The 18,852-nt window shown below is 43.1% G+C and overlaps 1 protein-coding gene across 2 annotated transcripts in view; it reads right to left on the bottom strand.

Moving 5' to 3' along the window:
* slc12a3 (solute carrier family 12 member 3) overlaps positions 1-16,276 on the bottom strand; it is a 37,316-nt gene extending 21,040 nt beyond the window's left edge. For both annotated transcript variants that reach the window (XM_061676487.1, XM_061676488.1), the window contains exons 1-12: positions 16,001-16,276; positions 15,737-15,865; positions 14,809-14,884; positions 10,286-10,381; positions 4,235-4,374; positions 3,743-3,853; positions 2,881-2,992; positions 2,631-2,761; positions 2,443-2,527; positions 1,993-2,153; positions 1,575-1,682; positions 435-558 (exon numbers count right to left, since the gene is read on the bottom strand). In XM_061676487.1, the coding sequence (XP_061532471.1) occupies positions 435-558; positions 1,575-1,682; positions 1,993-2,153; positions 2,443-2,527; positions 2,631-2,761; positions 2,881-2,992; positions 3,743-3,853; positions 4,235-4,374; positions 10,286-10,381; positions 14,809-14,884; positions 15,737-15,865; positions 16,001-16,276 (1,549 nt within the window). The remainder of the gene's footprint in view (positions 1-434; positions 559-1,574; positions 1,683-1,992; positions 2,154-2,442; positions 2,528-2,630; positions 2,762-2,880; positions 2,993-3,742; positions 3,854-4,234; positions 4,375-10,285; positions 10,382-14,808; positions 14,885-15,736; positions 15,866-16,000) is intronic.
* Between the last annotated feature and the right edge of the window lie 2,576 nt (positions 16,277-18,852).

The following is an 18,852-nucleotide window of genomic DNA, read 5'->3' as shown; positions in this document are numbered from 1 at the left end:
TTTCAGGCTAGCGTTTCGTTCACAAATGTTTTGTTCCAAAGAAAACAATTATTATATATTATATTATATATTATATAATTATTATTTATGAAATGATTTGTTCTTTGAGCTTGGCCGCCGCCGTGAACGAGTCGGCTGGGAGCGTTTCACACAAAGACGCTTTACACCAATGACATGACAATAACAGTAAGGTGGGTGAGCAGAAAAGCACGGGTGCTAGTGTCAACGACGCTGTCCATTGCAATGGAATGTAGACAAGTCTCGCCGGCTCACGAGAGCCCTGTGTGGGTGTAGAGGGGACACAGAAGGATATGTGTGGTAGCTGAGCTCGCCGCACGCATGTTCACGAGTCACAACCGTGCTCTTCAAGAGCTTCCTGAGAGAGAGACTGAGACTATTTTCCCATATATCTGTATAGTCCTTCCAGTCCTCACCAATGAGAATGAAACAAACAGCAATGATGTATGCCAAGAGGTAGCTGCGCAGTGCTTCGTCATTTTTCCCATAACCTTTGCCAAAGAAGCCAATGAGAGGGTAGAGCTTGTCCTTGCACAGACACTAGAGAAAGTAGAGACAAAATAGGATACATAACGTAAAGGCAAAGTAACACAGGTCATTTTCATGTAATTTGATCAATAAGGGTTAAGACACATAAATAAAATAAAAATCTAATTTTGCAATTTTTTTATGGGGCCTTGGTTTTATATGGGTACCTGTCTCCCATACTGAAACGGTTGTTTTCAAAAAGGTATTGATCATTTAAAATTTTAAGCATTCATAATGAAGGCAGTCCTCATTGACAGAACAAATTGTGGAAATATTGTGGAAATTTCATAATGGTCAAGAAAATAGGTGCATCACATTAAAGACAAACAGCTTGAGTGAGTTTCGAAATTTACATGTTGCCCTTCAAGCTATGCAGATACAACTGCATACGTGATCCTAACTACTCATTAAAACCATTACATGCTTGTCTTTATACAATCGTAATGACAGTAAAGACATAAAATAGTCCTGATACTTTTACAAATTCACACATATTGATTCATATCTCAGAAATAACATCATTTATTTTGCAGTCTGGTATTGTGTGAATACAAAATGGCTGCCCCATCTTGGCACTTCAGCTCAAAGATCCCTCGAGTATATTGCAACAACATAATGAGGTTCTTTCAAGTGGCATTAAGACTAAAGACAGCTTGAGTGACAAACCAGGACCATTTATAATATAACCCCAAAAAAAAGGAACGCTAAAGACACTAACATGCATTTGTGTTAGTTTTCATGGAAATGGCATATTAAGCAATGATGGACATTCTACTCAGAATATATAGTTAGCATTTGTTGGAAACTGGGCATGAGTAGCAACAGGTCATCTGCGCACATAATATGGTTAACTATGACATTTACAATTCTCACTGTATATTTACACACCCATCTTTTTTTTTTTTTTTTTTAATGGTATTATCATAAATATGAAGCCAAAAATAAGATATTTTGCTTCTAGTCCTTAACATGCGAAACAGACCACCTGATGTCTTCTACCAACAGATGTCTCAGTGTGTGTATAGTACCTGGAACACTTTGGGTGCAGACACTAGACAGGCCAAAGCAGAAGAGAGTGTTGCACCAAATATACCAGCAGTGATGAGTGGAGCAAAGGCTGACACCATGCTCATTGACTGTGGACACAAAGATTCTGTTTTATTCTAGTTGCTCACTTTTCTGACTACCCAAGAAATGAAAGTTCATAAAGTTACTCCCTCTATGAGAATAACGGATTCATTGACACTGAAAGAAGAGATAATGCCCTGAGCAGTTGGGTGTTGAGTGTCTTGTATGGATCCTCAATCAATCAACAAATACCCATACCCTGGTATGTTGGTTTGTTTATAAAATAATCTAAATCCTATCACTGAGTCACATTGAACAAAGACAGAAAGAACATGTAACATCATCATTTTGATGCTGCCAATTTTTGTGTGCGTTTACCTGATAGTAATTACTAATGCCAAAGTTGCAGGTGTTGTTGTTGATACAGTCTGTGAAGTCCCAACCATACTGACAAGCCAAACCAACACAGTTCTTGCTGAATGAGTATGAGGACAAGGTATCATTTAATAGTCCAGATGCATCCCTGACCACACAGGAGCCTGGAAGATATAAGAAACACATACCATATAATTCACACACATAATGAAATATGACTTACACAAACTTACTACCACAGGTAGGTATTCATATTGTGATACATTTGCCAACGTTTAAACCAAGTTGTTCTGAGGGTGCCCTCTCTTGGTGATGAGGTTATCACAAGGGTATTGCCAGGGATATGGCACTCCATGAAAAAAAGTCACTTTGGTTCCCATTACTTCAATGCAGTATATTGAAAATGATTGTTTTTGAAAGTATCTTAACATTTCGGATATGAGCATACAATACCAATGGTAGCAGAGATTACGAGGTATGACAAGGTGGTCCAGAATATAGCCATGAGTGTTCCTCTGGGGATGGCCACTGTTGGATCCTGACAAGGGCGGAGGCAATGTATCAAACAACTATGCAGAGTTTGACATGCCATGAGTAAATATGAAAGAGGAGACACTGAAGGTGTAGAAAATGTTACATACCTTCAGATCTCCTGAGATGTTAGCTCCTGCCAGGATGCCAGTCGCAGAAGGAAAGAAAATGGAGAACATGCCAAAGAAGCTGCCCTCCTGGCCCCGCCAATTGGGCACAAAATTGGTTGCAAAAATATCCGCTGTTAAGAGTGAATTGGTCTGTTATTTATAGTGTTGTGAGACAGCGAGTCACACACTGAAAAAAATTCTCTTTAAGACTTTATATCGGCAAACGCTACGACGGAAGAAATTCGGTCACCTTTATAGCTGAAAAAACCTTTGGCCTGTTTCTGTGGCGATGCAGGGATAATTGTTCCAACAATGTAGCTGGCAAATGACACTATGATGACCAGAAAAAACAGAACCTGGGCCTTTGGAAAACAAATTACACATTTACAGAGAAATACATCAATCCATTTTCTGTACCGCTTATCCTCAATAGGGTCGCGTGCGTGCTGTAGCCTATCCCAGCTGACTCTGGGCGAGAGGCGGGGTACACCCTGAACTGGTCGCCAGCCAATGGCAGGGCACAAATAAACACACAACCGTTAGCACTCATATAATAATTTAGAGTTTTCAATCAACCTACCATGGATTTTTTGGGGATGTGGGAGGAAACCGGAGTACCCGGAGAAAACCAATGTAGGCATAGGGAGAACATGCAAACTCCACACAGGCGAGGTCGGATTAGAACCTGGGTCCTCAGAACTGCGAAGTATACTGTATGTGCTAAACAGTCATCTGCCGTGCCGCCCCATAGAAATCCAGTATCTTCAAATTGACCACTGCTTATTAAACGTGTCACTTGTTCTTAGTGTTATTAGACTGAACCCAATTTAATGTCACAATATTTAAGATGTATCTTTAAAAACTCAAAATCAAAAATAATCTCAATTGATCAATTGTGAAATGTGTAATGATGCAATGCAACGCTGGCATGGTAAAATATTTTTTGCATTAAGGCTTATTGTTCTTTAGTAATTATCAACTACATAAAATATAATATTAGCACCCGAGTGAAACTTAACACTTAAAAATGCTTTTGAATTAAAGTTTGTTGAAAAGATACTTTGAAAAATCACCAGCCACTTATTCATGGTCTTATATTTAGTTGAGCTTACCTTTGACTCCCATGCCATGCCAGCCATTGAGATACCTAGAAGACATGTGACCGTGACGATACCAATGATGCGGATGTCATTGATTTGATTCACCATTACAGCACCGTTTTCCTGAGAGACAAAAGTAAATCTGAGGAAACTGAGGAAGAAGAACATTGAACACTACATAAAACCTGAGACAAAATCATGAAAAACCAACAAATGAGTTGGGGTGAGTAGGTGTACTATGCCAAATAGAGTAATTTGCCCATCTTATTGGTCCGTGAGAGATTTTGCATTCCTACTGTTTCCAAACAATTTTGACCAACTCTTTGTCCACATTCTATAACAATCAGTATGCTACTTACATGCATGAGGTCCACAACAGTCTCAGCAAAGCCCACAGTATGCATGGCCACAGCCACAGCATTAGCAAAGGCAAAAATAAGACCAATGGACCCTCCCAGCTCTGGACCAAGGCTACGACTGATTAGAAGGTAGGATGCTACTTACATGCATGAGGTCCACAACAGTCTCAGCAAAGCCCACAGTATGCATGGCCACAGCCACAGCATTAGCAAAGGCAAAAATAAGACCAATGGACCCTCCCAGCTCTGGACCAAGGCTACGACTGATTAGAAAGTAGGTCCCACCTGAGAAAAATTTAAGATAAGCCATTTATTTTGGTCAGTCGTAAGTGTTAAAACAGTCGCTCTTCACCTTATAGGAGGTACTGAACCCCGCAAGTTTCATACGCGCACTCACGGACCCCTTCGTAATTAGAAAAATGAAATATGGTTTATTTCAATTTCAAAACAGGTATATATTTTTTTCAAAACAGGTATATATTTTATTTTATTCATGCACTCAAAATCAGTGTTCAAAAAACAAAACCAATAAAATATCAAATTCACACAAAAAACAAAAACGCAATTAAATTAACCCCTTCCTGAGACGTTACCTTATCGTGGTTGAGGGTTTGTGTTTCCCACTGATCCTAGGAGCTAAGTTGTCTGGGGCTTTATGCCCCTGGTAGGGTCACCCATGGCAAACAGGTGCTAAGTGAGGGACCAGACAAAGCATGGCTGAAGAGACCCCCTGAGTGGATACTGTTTTTCCTCACCCAGACGCAGGTCACCGGGGCCCCCGTCTGCAACCAGGTGGGGGTCAGTTGCGAGCGCCTGGTGGTCAGGGAGCCTGCACCCATGGCGCCCGGTCGGGCAGAGCCCAAAGAGGCAATGAGGGTCCCCACTCCAGTGCAGTGTGAGCTGGGCGGTGGCCAAAGGCGGGGACCTTGGCGGTCCGATTTCATGTTAGCTAGCTCTAGGGATGTGGAACGTGAATGACTGAGGAAATAGATCGCGGATACAAGTGGCCGAAATGAGCTTCCTCCACAGGGTGTCCGGGCTCTCCCTTAGACATATGTTGAGAAGCTCAGTCATCTGGGAGGGGCTGAGAGTCGAGCTGCTGCTCCTCCACATCGAGAGGAGTCAGATGAGGTGGCTCGGCATCTGATTAGGATGCCCCCTAGACGGCTCCCTGGTGAGGTGTTCCTGGTAGGTCCTACCAGGAGGAGGCCCCGGGGAAGACCCAGGACACACTGGAGAGACTATGTCGCCCCTCTGGCCTGGGGATCCCCCAGGAAGAGCTGGATGAAGTGCCTGGAGAGAGGGACTGGAGGCTGGGCCTCCCTGTTTAAGCAGCTTCCCTTGCTACCTGACCACTGATAAATGGAAGAAAATGGATGTATGGATGGACTATATAATTCAATGAAAATTTACTTGAAATGAACGTAAATTTTGCTGTTGCCTTTCACCTTGGCAAGTGCCACTCATATAATTTTCACAACAAAGTCTGTTCCTTTTCTTTGTTTTTACAACTACAGTCCTTGAAAATAATTGTTCGCTATACAGTGCAAGCTTGCCCATATTTGAAAGTGGTTGATCGATGCTTTAGCGCTTGTTGGTCTATTGCTGTCATAGATATGAACAATAGGTAGATACGACACGCCGGTTTAAGTGGGGTGCCTAAGGTGACACAAAGCTAGTAGGGGCAAATTATCAGTGCATTCCAATTTTGTGGATGGCACAAAAACAAGGATGCCTCTAGAATCACAACAAGGGAACTGGGAATAACCTTTCATAAGCAAGATTTTTTTTCAGCCTTTATTTTTTTTTTCTGTTCTGTTCTGTATTATTAGAACATGATTTTATGTTGACAAAAAATAAAAACGTGGAGGGCGCAGGTGGAGACAGGCTTCAGGAAGGAGATGTGGAATGCGGGATGAATTTTCAGGGACTGTGGAAACTTTAATTGGATGGAAGTGGGATTGATGATTTTGGTAATGGGGAAGGGACCAATGAAACTCGGAGTGAGTTTCCAGGACTCCGTCTGAAGTGGAAGGTCGTGGGAAGAGAGCCAGACGGATTGACCCACCTTGTATTCGGGCGTTGGGGAGCGATGATGGTCAGGTTAGGGTTTGTTGCAGTTTGTTGCGATCAACAATAGTGAGAATGATAGTGTTACCTTCAGAGGTGGGTAGGCCGGTAAAGAAGTCCAGAGCGATATGGGACCAAGGGCGGCTCGGGATAGGCAATGGACGCAGCAGCCAAGCTGGGGGCAGGTGTGAAGACTTCCCTCGGGCACAGTCAGAGCAGCCTTGGACGAACTCCTTGGTGTCTTTAACAAGGGTGGGCCACCAGAAGTGCTGTCGGATGAAGTGAATGGTGCGGGTGATGCCGGGATGACAGGTGAGTTTGGAGTTGTGGGCCCAATGAAGGACGTCAGAGCATGCAGAATCGGGTAAGAACAGGCGGTTTGGAGGCCCGGTCTTGGGATCGGGGTGAGTCTTCTGGGCCTCCTTAAACACCTGTTCAATCTGCCAAGTGGCTGCTCCAACGAAGCATGAGGAAGGAAGGATGTGCTCTGGTTTATCAGGGCTGGAGGGGGGTGAGTAAATTCGATACAGGGCATCTGGTTTGGTGTTTTTGGAGCCAGGACGGAAGGAGAGACTGAAATTAAACCTGCTCAAGAAGAGAGCCCAGCAAGCTTGTCGAGGGTTAAGGCATTTGGCGGAATGGAGGTAAGAAAGATTCTTGTGGTCTGTCCAAATGATAAATGGTAGTTCAGTACACTCCAGCCAGTGTCTCCACTCTTTCAAGGCCCATACAATGGCCAGCAGCTCTCGGTTGCCGACGTCGTAGTTCCTCTCAGCAGGGGACAAACGACAGGGAAAAAAGGCACAGGGGTGAAGTTTCTGGGTCGTGGGGTCCCGCTGCGTGAGGACAGCCCCTGCCCCCATGTCCGAGGCGTCAACCTCGACCCACAAACTGGAGGGAGGGGTCTGGTGAAGAATGGGCGCACTGGTGAACAGGGTCTTGAGTTGATTAAATGCTTGGGATGCTGCCAGGGTCCACTGAAAGGGGGAGCTGGTGGATGGGAGGCTAGTGAGGGGAATTGCAATCTTGCTGTAATTACGGATGAATCGATGGTAAAGATTGGTGAATCCAAGGAAACATTGCAGTTCTTTGCGGGTGGTGGGATTGGGCCAGTTAACGGCAGCTTGGATCTTGGCAGGGTCGGGTTGTAGTTGTCCTTTGGAGATAACGTAGCCCAGGAAGTGTATGGAGGACAGGTGGAATTCCCATTTTTCGGGTTTTCAAGAAGGCATTGGAGGACTTGGCGCACATGATGCCTGATGTTCTTCAAGGGAGCAGGGGAAAATAAGAACGTCATCCAAATAGACAAAAAGAAGCCGGTTCACCATATCAGGGAGGACATCGTTAATGAAGGTCTGGAAGACAGCGGGGGCATTAGTCAATACAAACGGCATGACCTGGTATTCGAAGTGTCCGAGAGGGGTGTTGAAAGCGGTTTTCCATTCATCCCCCTCTCGGATACGGATGAGGTGGTAGGCGTTCCGTAAATCCAACTTGGTGAATATCTGGGCGTCACAGAGGGGTTCAAACGAGGGGTCGATAAGGGGAAGCGGAGATTTATTTTTGACGGTGATGTCATTGAGACCACGGTCGTCGATACATGGGCGGAGAGTGGTGCTTTTCTTTTCAACAAAGAAGAACTCGGCCCCTACTGGAGAAAAGGAAGGTCGTATGAGTCCCGAAGCCAGAGAGTCATGGATATAGTCCTCAATTTCCTTTTTCTCAGATCGGAAAAGGTTGTAGAGACGACTGGAGGGAAGAGGGGCCCCCGGCAGCAGATTAATTGTGCAGTCATATGGGCGGTGTGTGTGTGTGTGGGGGGGGGTAGAGAAATGGCCAGATCTTTGTTGAACACCGGGACTCGGGAGAGGTCAAAGGGCGTGGGAGAGGGTGGCGATTTATCAGAGGGCGGTATGGCTGAGAGGAGGCAGTGTGAGTGGCAGTGAGGGCTCCATCCAGTGATGGCTAAGTGTGTCCAGTCGATGGTGGCGTTGTGTTTTTTGAGCCAGGGAATTCCGAGGACGAATGGGGTATCGGGAAGGGATAAAAAAAAAAAAAGTTGTTCTCACAGTGATTAACCGAAATGAGCAAGGTGAATGGCACTTTTTGGTGGGTAACGGGGGAGATGATTCGGCCATCCAAGGCAGTGACTTTCTTCGGGGATGGAAGTGGTTGGAGAGGGATTTGGAGCTGGTGAATTATTGCTTCATGAATGAAGTTGCCATCGGCACCGGAATCTGTACGGGCAGTAATGGGGGTGTTCTGATCAGAAACTATAATGCAAGTGGGAATGGTCATGCGAGAGGGAGAGCTTAAGGGAATGGAGGTTTGGCTCACCACGACGCTCTCGGGTCGCGGTGAGTGTGGTCTTTTGGTCGGAGAGGGCACGAGGAAATAAAGTGACCGGATTGACCGCAGTAGATACACAGCCGCTGCATGACTCGACGCTGACGTTCCTGTGGGTCTAGACGCGTTTTACCAATTTGCATGGGCTCTGTGGTAGCTACGGGAAGTGACGGAAGTGCGGGGGTGGTCTGAGTGGGAGGATTCTTACATACGCGGACCCTCCTCTCTCGTGCTCTCTCTCACAGTCTGTTGTCAAGACAGATGTTAAGGGCAATGAGACCCTCGAGAGAGGAGGGCTCGTCTCGGACCGCTAGCTAATCCTTAAATTGGTCGGAGAGGCCATTTGAAAAAATCCCCCTTAGCGCCGCGTCGTCCCACCCGCATTCACCTGCCAATATCCGGAACTCAATGGAATAGTCTGCTGCTGATTTAGCGCCCTGCATGAGCGTGAGGAGGCGACGGATGGCTTCTTTGCCCTGAACAGGGTGATTAAATACTTTGCGGAGTTCGGTGGAAAAAGATTCAAATGAATGAAGTACCGGAGAGGAGTTTTTCCATAGGGACGTGGACCACTGTGCTGCTTTGCTGTGGAGGAGGTTAGTGACATATGTTACCTTGGATCGTTCGGTGGGATAACTGTATGGTTGGAGATTGAATTCGAGTGAGCAATTAAGTAGGAACTGGCTACATGCACCTAGGTCCCCGGAGTAGGGCTCGGGCGGAGAGACATGAGGATCTTTGTATGGGAAGCGGGTTGGCTTGGAGGCTGCGGGCTCAGGAGGAGTACTTACAGGGGGTTGAATGAATTGCATCTGTTGGGAAAGGAGGGAGACCTGTTGCGAAAGGGAGTGGAGCGTTTTGGTGATTTCTTGCATTATTTTGTCCTGTCGTCCAATGTGGGCGGTTTGGAAGGTTAGTGCGTTCTTCAGTCCCTCCGGACTTGCTCCGTCCATAGTGGCTTAAGTATTCTGTCACGTGTGGGGAGTAGCTGGACCCAAGAGCAGGTGGCAGATGTAAAATGATGAACAGTTTATTGAGGAAAGGTTATGGAGGTGGTCCTGGATGTGTTGGCAGGCAGCGGCGTAGACAGGTGGCAGGCAGTGGAAAGAACAGGCGACTGCCTTGGTGGCAGGAAAGACATGGGACACAAGAGTTAAATAGGGAACGAGGAGTTAAGTGGTAGGCTTCCATGGAAGGACGGTTGGATGGACGTTTGCACACACACACACACACACACACACACACACACACACTGTGAGTCTTGTACTCCACCGAACGCCTGTTACTGACTCACAAACCCCTGGGGATCGATCGAACCCAGGTTATTTAAGAAACATTGTGTTAAAAGATACAGTATGACAGCAGCTATCAATAGTGCTGTATACTGCTGCATATTAAAGTACATTAAGATACATTTTCTTGAAAGTGGATATGGTTCAATGTTCAAATTCCAATTTATTTATTTAGCACTTTTCATACGTCAGAAATGCAACACAAAGTTTTGTAGAGATAAAAATAGACAATTAAAATAGCAGGAATTATGCAAAAGCCCACCCCTTCCATCCCCACATTTAAATGCAAACTCACTAATACCAACAAATTGTACACACAAACACAGCACTTATTGACAAATATTTAAGATATATGGCAAGGCACTGAGGAAAGACTTGGCAAGGAAAGACAACCTGTAGGAGCCATCCACACTGAGAGGTGCCATGTTACATGCCATGTTAATCATGTTGCGTGTATCAGCCAGTGATGGATCACAGATGGAACAGACCTCCTTTGACTTTGCCGTTGGTAGCAATAGCAGATGTAGAGAGCCCAGTGATGCCAGTTATACACGAGGAAAGAAGGATGATCACCCAGGTTAGACCTGGTTCAAAATACAATTGTAAAGGAAGACAGCTTGAGAGAAAAAAAAAATGTTTCATTTTCTTTGCCTATATTGTCTACAGAAAATCACAACAAATATTAAGGGTAGGGATGCACGATAACTTTTCTTGTTGTTGTAGTTAGTAGATAGTTTATAACTTGCTTCTCCTTCTTCAAACCAATACTGATAATCGATATACAGTAATTATTTAAACGGTTTTGATCTTTTTTTTTCTTCCAAGATTTCCAAGCCAAGCAAGCATCCACAAACTGATAGAAAGCTGGTGCAGGGACCTGTACTGTATGTATATTGTATATAGTTGTTTTTTAGAACAAACTGGTCATATAATTGCCTTCAATGCATTTGTATAGAAAATATAATTGAATTTAAAATAGTATTATACTAATATAGTATAATAATTTATGATCATATACAGTGAACCCTTGCTACTTCCCGGTTCGACTATAATGGATTCACGACTTCGCGGATTTTTTACAGTGCAATCTTGCATGCTGTTTTTTACAGTGTACAAACCCGCATTGTATTCTGCGTCCTGAGTGGCTACGGTACTGTAGACCAATTTGAATCCATCTCCTCCGTGCCATGTCTCCCGTACAGCACAGAATGCGTTCGGCTTGCTAAGTTTAAATTAGTGTTCGATTGCTAGCAATGTGACTCTCAAGTGCCTCCTGTTTGCAAGTTTTCTCCCAGACATAACCAACAATGTCGACGAAACGTGCTGCACCGACAAGGGCACCTGCAGTCGCACCCAAAAGGCAAAGGAAGGTGCTAACTATCGAAGGTGGCATGTCTGTTTATAAGAATCCCAGAAGAAAAAAGAGCGGCAACAACTACCTATAACTATATTCTTCTCTCAGAAAAAGACAGTGGAAATGGATGCTACAGCCGAAGACGAAGAGTGATGGTCAGAGGAAGCGTGAAATACGTCACAATTAATAATTTCTTATGTTTCCAACCTCATACGTTGTTCATTCAGATTATATTTGTTATTTCTAAACATTGTCATCATTATTTGTCAGAAAATGTTTACATTTTTATTTTGTAAATGTTTGGGCCTTGAAACAGGTTTTGACCTCCATCCATCCATTTTCTGAGCCTCACTTGGGTCGCGGACGTGCTTGAGTCTATCCCAGCTATCGTCGGGCATGAGGCGGAGTACACCCTGAACTGGTTGCTAGCCAATCACAGGGCACATACAAACAAACAAACATTCGCACTCACAGTCACACCTACGGGCAATTTAGAGTCTCCAATTCATGCATGTTTTTGGGATGTGGGAAGAAACCGGAGTGCCCGGAGAAAACCCACGCAGGCACGGGGAGAACATGCAAACTCCACACTGTCATGGTCCGTGTTTTGGTTTGGGTTGTGTTTAGTTTTGTTCCATGTTTTCCTGTGTTCCATGTTTGTCGTGTGTTCATTTCGTTGTTGTGTCCACCTGTTCTCGTCTACCTTGTGTCGACCAATCAGCTCTCTCCAGCCACTCGTGTCTTGTCCAGGTGTTCCTCGTCTCGTCAATCTGTTTGTACTTAGTTCCCTGGTTTCTTTCAGTTCTTGTCAGTTGTCACTCAGTTATTTCACCAGTCATGTCTTGTTTCTTGTTTTGGGTTTACTCAAGTGTTTCTTTGTTACTTTGTGTTTAGATTTTGGACTTTGTTAATTTAGCATTTAGACTTTTTCATGATCTTTGTTTTCCTTAGTTTTTGGAATTAAATATAATTTTTTATATACTCCGGCACTACTGCGTTGCCTCCCTGCTTCCCTGCACTTGGGTCCTCCATACTCTTGCCTTGCATTCCTCGCCTTCGGACAAACCCCAAACGTGACACACACTTGCCGGTGATTGAACCCCGGGCCTCAGAACTGTGAGGCAGACGCTTTAACCAGTCGCCCACCGTGCCGCCAGGTTTTGACCTTTGTTTCGTTATACAAGAATATTAACAATAATAATAATAAGTACAACAACAATAATAATAATAATAATGTACTTATTTTTCTTACAAAGGTTTGAACTTTGACCATGTTTAAACAAGAGAGAAATGTGAGAAAATGTTAATGGTGAGGTTTACAGCCTTAAAACATAGTATAATAATTGTAAAAAATAAAGTTCCTACTTCGTGGATTTCACCTAGCGTGGGTTATTTTGGGAACGTAACCCCCGGGATAAACGAGGGAACACTGTATCGTATCTATATAACATAAATCCAGCCATCAATTTTCCTGACCGCTTATCCTCACTAGGGTCGTGGGCGTGCTGGCGCCTATCTCAGCTAACTCTGGGTGAGAGGCGGGGTACACGCTGAACTGGTCACCAGCCAATTGCAGGGCACTGTAACAGACATGCTCTTGCCAGATGGCACCATGACCCCCAATCTCGGGCTGGGACTGCATCCCTATCTCCGCTCGCCTGCTGATACAGACGGTCACGGGGATGCCTGATTTATCTCACATGGACGCTCAATGAATTACCAGCCAGTCTGAAAGAGCTCATCAAAAGCAGAGACCAGGAATCCTGACTTCTCATCTGGACTTTAAATTAATTAGCAGTTACCCCAGAAACCTGCACTCCCAGTCATCAGGAGACCCCCTAGGTATAGATACCGACCCAAAAAGCTTGAAAATCTGCTGGTCCCGCATGCCAAGATAAAAGTTCAAAAGACCATTTGTCCTTTGAAATGCAACTTAAGACCTCTGGGACAATGGATGGGACATGAGTGACACCCACAGGCGGTGGAGAGTTACTGCAAACATAGCCTCTCCGAATTTGAATGTTGTGGGACATTTTAAGAACTTTGCATGAACGCTCGCAGTGCCTACCACCACACCAATGCCATGAGTGATTGTATTTCTCCTAATTTGAATGTCTTAAATTTTTAAACCACAAAATAATTCTATGATGCAAAAATAACATTAAGAGGCTGTCTATCTCCCCCTTTTGGCCCCCGGGGGCACCCCCTTTTGGCTGGGCATAAAGGCAGCTTGCCCAGCGATTGGCTGGTAACCAGTTCAGGCTGTACCCCGCCTCCTGCCCGATGATAGCTGGGATAGGCTCCAGCGCGCCCGCGACCCTCGTGAGGAGAAGCGGCTCATAAAATGGATGGATGGATGTTCAACCTATATTTAATTGAATACACTACAAGGACAAGATAGTTAATGTTCAAACTAATAAACTTTATTGTTTTTAGCAAATAATCATTAACTTAGAATTATATGACTGCAACATGTTCCAAAAAAGCTGGGACAGGGTCATGTTTACCACTGTGTTACATCACCTTTTCTTTTTAACATTCAATAAACGTTGAACGCACTTGTTCACAAAGAGGTGAAACCTCACCCCATCTCTTTTCTACCCAATCATGGCACCCACCTGTTCCCAATGAGCCTGTTCACCTGTGGGATGTTCCAAACAGGTGTTTGATGAGCATTCCTCAACATTCTCAGTCTTTTTTGCCACCTGTCCCAGCTTTTTTTGGAACATGTTGCAGCCGTAATATTCCAAGTTAATGATTATTTGCTAAAAACAATGAAGTTGATCAGTTTGAACATTAAATATCTTGTCTTTGTAGTGTATTCAATTAAATATAGGTTGAACATGATTTGCAAGTCATTGTATTGTTTTTATTTATGTTTAACACAACGTCCCAACTTCATTGGAATTGAGGTTGTAATAAGAATAAAAGAATGCCTGCAGTGAGTTGAGATGCAATGTAGAGTACTTTGTTATTGTGTAATCATTCCTATAGTATTGATGACTCAATGCACTTTTTTTTCCTTCTCAAACTTGAATAATACACAGGTTCAAATATGCATGTATTTTATTTTAAACTATTGTCCAGTGAGCGAAGGTTGGGAAGAAAGATGGATAGGTGCGGCCTTCTGCAAGGGTTAGCTTTTGCCTTAGCTGTTAACCCACGACGGCAACACCGTTTCTGCATGCAGCCAAACCGCCCCCCCCTTGCTCCTCTGTTGGCTTGCGCTGCTCAGCGAGTCCGCTGCGTCATAGGCCACTGGGTCTTGCCAAGAGCTGCTCTCTGACCAGACAGTAACGAGTGTCGAAGTTACGAACTCAACGTCAGTAGATGGATGATTGTAATTTCAGCAAGAGCTGGCGATTATATGCTAATTTATTGTGGATATAGACTATTTTTGGTGTCACTCGTAGGCCAATAATTTTGGTTAAACTATCCATGCCTGTCACAAGTCAATGCAGCAGCAGCAGCTGCTGCCGACCAGCGCCCTGCTGTATGAGCCGTTTCTTGTTATTGGTCCATTATTTTCAACATCTGACCAATGGAGTGACGTAATTTATTTTTCCAATATCGAGCCGATAATTATCGGTGTGGTAGTTATCGTGCATCCCTAATAAAGGGTATACTGTAGGGTCAGGAGTGTTTTCTTTGACTTGCCTATGCCAGCTTGTGCAGTAATCCAAGGGAGCCTCAGGTACAAGATCACCCCCCAAATGTTTAACATGCAACGGATCTAAAAATACATGACTGACTGAATTTTCTCAACCATACAGGCAGCAGATTTTATTGAACTTGAACATCAATTGAGTTCAAGCACCAACATGGTCAAAACAGTTTTCAAACCTTGTGTTCTGATATCGGCATTTAGGTAAAAAATACCGCTTTTAATAAATGGCTATCTGTAAACCTCTACTGTGTGGCTAATGATTTACCAGTCAAAATATTCACCAGAGTGATACGTAAACAAATTTATCTTGCTTTACTTCAAAGGGGTCAAATGCAATGCATGAAATAAACTGACCAATCAGTGTCCTTTGAGGGGATGGAGGCTTTAGCTGTGCCAAAAGCTAGTAATTTAGTTTCCATTAGAGGTCCCTAAAGAGATAAGCCTTAGTGGTAAAAATACACCATGAGTTGAAAAAAAAAAAAGAAGTACTATATATAATCATTTATAAAGCACTTTAAAAACAACCACAGTTGGAAACCAAAAAGAAGTGAAAATGTGAATATATCACTACTCTTGTTGTTTCAGGTTTCATGTTTTTATGATGAGAACAATTTATTTTCAACCAAAATGTTTTCTCCTTATGGTTGTTTTCCAGCATTTTATAAACAAAAACATAATCAATCTTGAAAAAATGCAAAAGCAGAAAAGTTGCTGAAATACAAATATGTTGTCACGGCCAAAACCATGAGCCACAACAGTAGATTTCCACAATATAGACATGATCATGATGTAATTTGTAAGAAATTAACATGACTATATTTCCTTATTTTAGCCCTGGCCATGAGATCCTGTTTATTACAGATTATTTGTATTTTTGCCTACAACTCACAGACGCATTAGGCACTCCTCATTACTGACCATTACTCCATGCACCCAGCCAAATCGTGTTGGTTCAGGCGGGGGCTCCTTTTGCTCCTCTTCCTCAGAACTGTCTCCTTCCATACCACCAGGTGTTGTTTTCACGTACATGGGAGGCTGAGAGATGTCCTAGTAAAGGCAATCAATTTTAAGCCAAAAATTAGGGATTACAAATTTGCTTAAAATTAAATGGAAAGCACACACAATAATAATATTAAAAATGGATTGTTGGTACATTTTAATGATTGCATGTCACTTCCTCACCTCAGGGTTGGCATACAGTTGGTAGAGAGATGGCCTGAAGCGCTTTCGTCGTCCACAAACGTCTGTGTTGGCATAGAAGTCGTAGTTTGGTGGGGCATCCAGGGTCTCATAGCCACTTTGGACATCAGATCCGCAGGACACAACATGACTGCCATCCCCGGAGTAGTGGTAATAATCAGATTCATACTCTGCTGTCTTGTCATTGGTCACTGATTGAGGAATTCTGGATCTGTATTCAGACAGGTGAATTCCATCGTTGATAACTTGTAGCTCCATTCAGAACAAAAGTATATACTGTATAAATAGTATGTTTTTTTTTGGTGTTGTTGTTGTTTTTGTATTAAAGCAGGTTAAAAAAGGCCAGTAAAGGGACTAAAGCCATTCTCTTGTCAAAGCCATATGAAGGAAGCTTCATTGTGTCGGGCAGTTTTATATTCCACCCGAGTCAGACCAGGAAGAGCTGCAGGCCATGTAAGAGGCCATGTGCAGTGAACAGTTACAGAACAAGAGTCATTACAGGATCTATTAAAACACACCACAATGCAGGATCAACTAAAACTGTCACTCTATGGTACAAGGAAATGAAGGACAATTTTCTAGCTGTGTATTATTATTTTGTGTATTATGGTAATTATTACTCTTTAATATCGAGTAAGCCTTTTGAGTTAGAATGTAAGTTGTAAAACTGCATCATTGAACACCGCAGGCAGCATTTGAAACGCCTTTTCTAAAATAACAGAAGGTCATCACTGTACTTGTATGAGACTAAATTAAACATTAAGTCGAAAACATTACTCAGAGATTAATGTGTTATGGGAATAACAGGCATACATATTCTGTAATTCTATTATTGTTTTTACCTGCATGAAACAGAATCCAGAATGTGCATCAAAATTTCACAGTATAACCTCATCTCCAAAATTATGTGCATTATTTTTTGGTGTGCATAGATTTTGATCAACGACATTTTTCAGAACAATTTTATCGGCATGGGTTCATGGTATTTTTTTTTTAGCACTTGACCTCTAGTCAGTAACTTTTTAAACCATCATACCTTTCTCAAGTGGTTGTTGTTATCCATTTCTGCATAATTTACAGAATTCTAACCAGGGACCACTGGAGCATTTGAAACCTTTCATGTTCCGATAAAACGTAATGGCTTGTTCTTTGCTTAAAGCAATGGAAGCTTCCTATTTGCTTGAAAACCTAGGCTAATTAGTAACTTGCAACGTAACACAAGCATGTGTACACACACAGACACACACACACACATAACAATCCCATTTCCAATGAAGTTGGGACGTTGTGTAAAATGTAGGGTAAATCAAGACTGAATACAATGTTTTGCAAATCCCTTTCCACCTATGTTCATTTGAATACACTACAAAGTTCAAACTGATAAACCTTATTGTTTTTCTTGCAAATATTCACTCATATATATTCAACATTTCAATAAAGCTGGTACGATTGTCTGTACCCCCTACCCACGCTTGAGGACTTGCACGCTGCCAGAACTAAGACAAGAGCGTGCAAAATCCTCTCGGACCCTCCACACCTTCTGACTCCTTCCCTCAGGTAGGCGCTACTGATCAATGCAAACTAGAACTAGCAGACATTCCAACAGCTTATTCCCTCTTGCCATCAACTTCTTAAACAGCTAGTTTATAATTCCATTGCAACATGCTGCCAATTATTTTTTTTTGTCTGAGTTTGTTGTCACATTTCTGTCGGGCCAATTATACATTACTCGTGCACTCACTTCATTAGTCTCGCCACGCTGCACTATTTGTTGTTGACCAATACTGGCCACTCATGCCAGAGTAGCATCTGCAACATTTGCACAATCAACATTGTCCTAGTTTATCGCACTACTCGTCACTTTAAACTGCATACACTCCTTGAAGTCTCGGTGCCCTTTGCACAATGGCCATGGCACCGGACTATTGCGATATTAGTCATTCGAACTGCTCTAAGTGCTAGAGGACCCTGCATCTTTTTGCACAATTGTCAAAAAAAAATATAATAAATTGTACCGGCATTACCAGATAACTAGCAACCCTTTATTGCTCAGTGACTGTTTTTCTCAATGTCTTTATGTCTCAAAAGTATTCTCTGTCAATTGATTGTCTGTTGTCGTACTAGAGCGGCTCCAACTACCGGAGACAAAATGTGTGTTTTTTGGACATACTTGGCAAGCAAAGATGATTCTGATTCTGAGTTACAGCACCCTTCACATCACACTCAATAAGCCTCTAGAAGCCACTAATTGTTGAAGCTTTGTTGGTGGAATTATTTCCCACAACTTCAATTACTCAACAGTTTGGTGTCTCCGTTGTCGTAATTTGTGCTTCAATAATGCCCCACACATTTTCAATGGGGGAAAGGTCTGGACTGCTGGCAGGCCAGTCTAGTACTCGCACTCTTTTATGACAAATCCACGCTCTTGTAACGTGCAGAATGTAGCTTGGCATTGTCTTGCTGCAATAAGCAGGGACGTCCATGAAAAAGACATTGCTTGGATGGCAGCATACAATATGTTGCTCCAAAATCTGTATGTACCTTTCAGCATTAATGGTGCCTTCACAGATGTGCAATTTACTCATGCCATGGGCACTAACACACCCCCATACCATCACAGATGTTTTTTTTGTTTTTTTTTTTTGTTCTGATAACATTCCGGGTGGCCCAGTGGACACGGAGTACATGATTTCCAAAAACAATTTGAAATGTGGACACGTCAGACTACAGCACACTTTTCCACTTAGCAACAGTTCATCTCAGGTGAGCTCGGGCCCAGAGAAGCCAGCATTGTTTCTGCATGTTGTTGATACATGGCTTTCGCTTTGTATGGT

The sequence above is a fragment of the Phycodurus eques genome, chromosome 5 (genome assembly GCF_024500275.1).
Source record: "Phycodurus eques isolate BA_2022a chromosome 5, UOR_Pequ_1.1, whole genome shotgun sequence".
NCBI lineage: Eukaryota > Metazoa > Chordata > Actinopteri > Syngnathiformes > Syngnathidae > Phycodurus > Phycodurus eques.
Note: the sequence above shows the minus strand (reverse complement) of the source record. Positions and strands in the feature narration are given on the sequence as shown.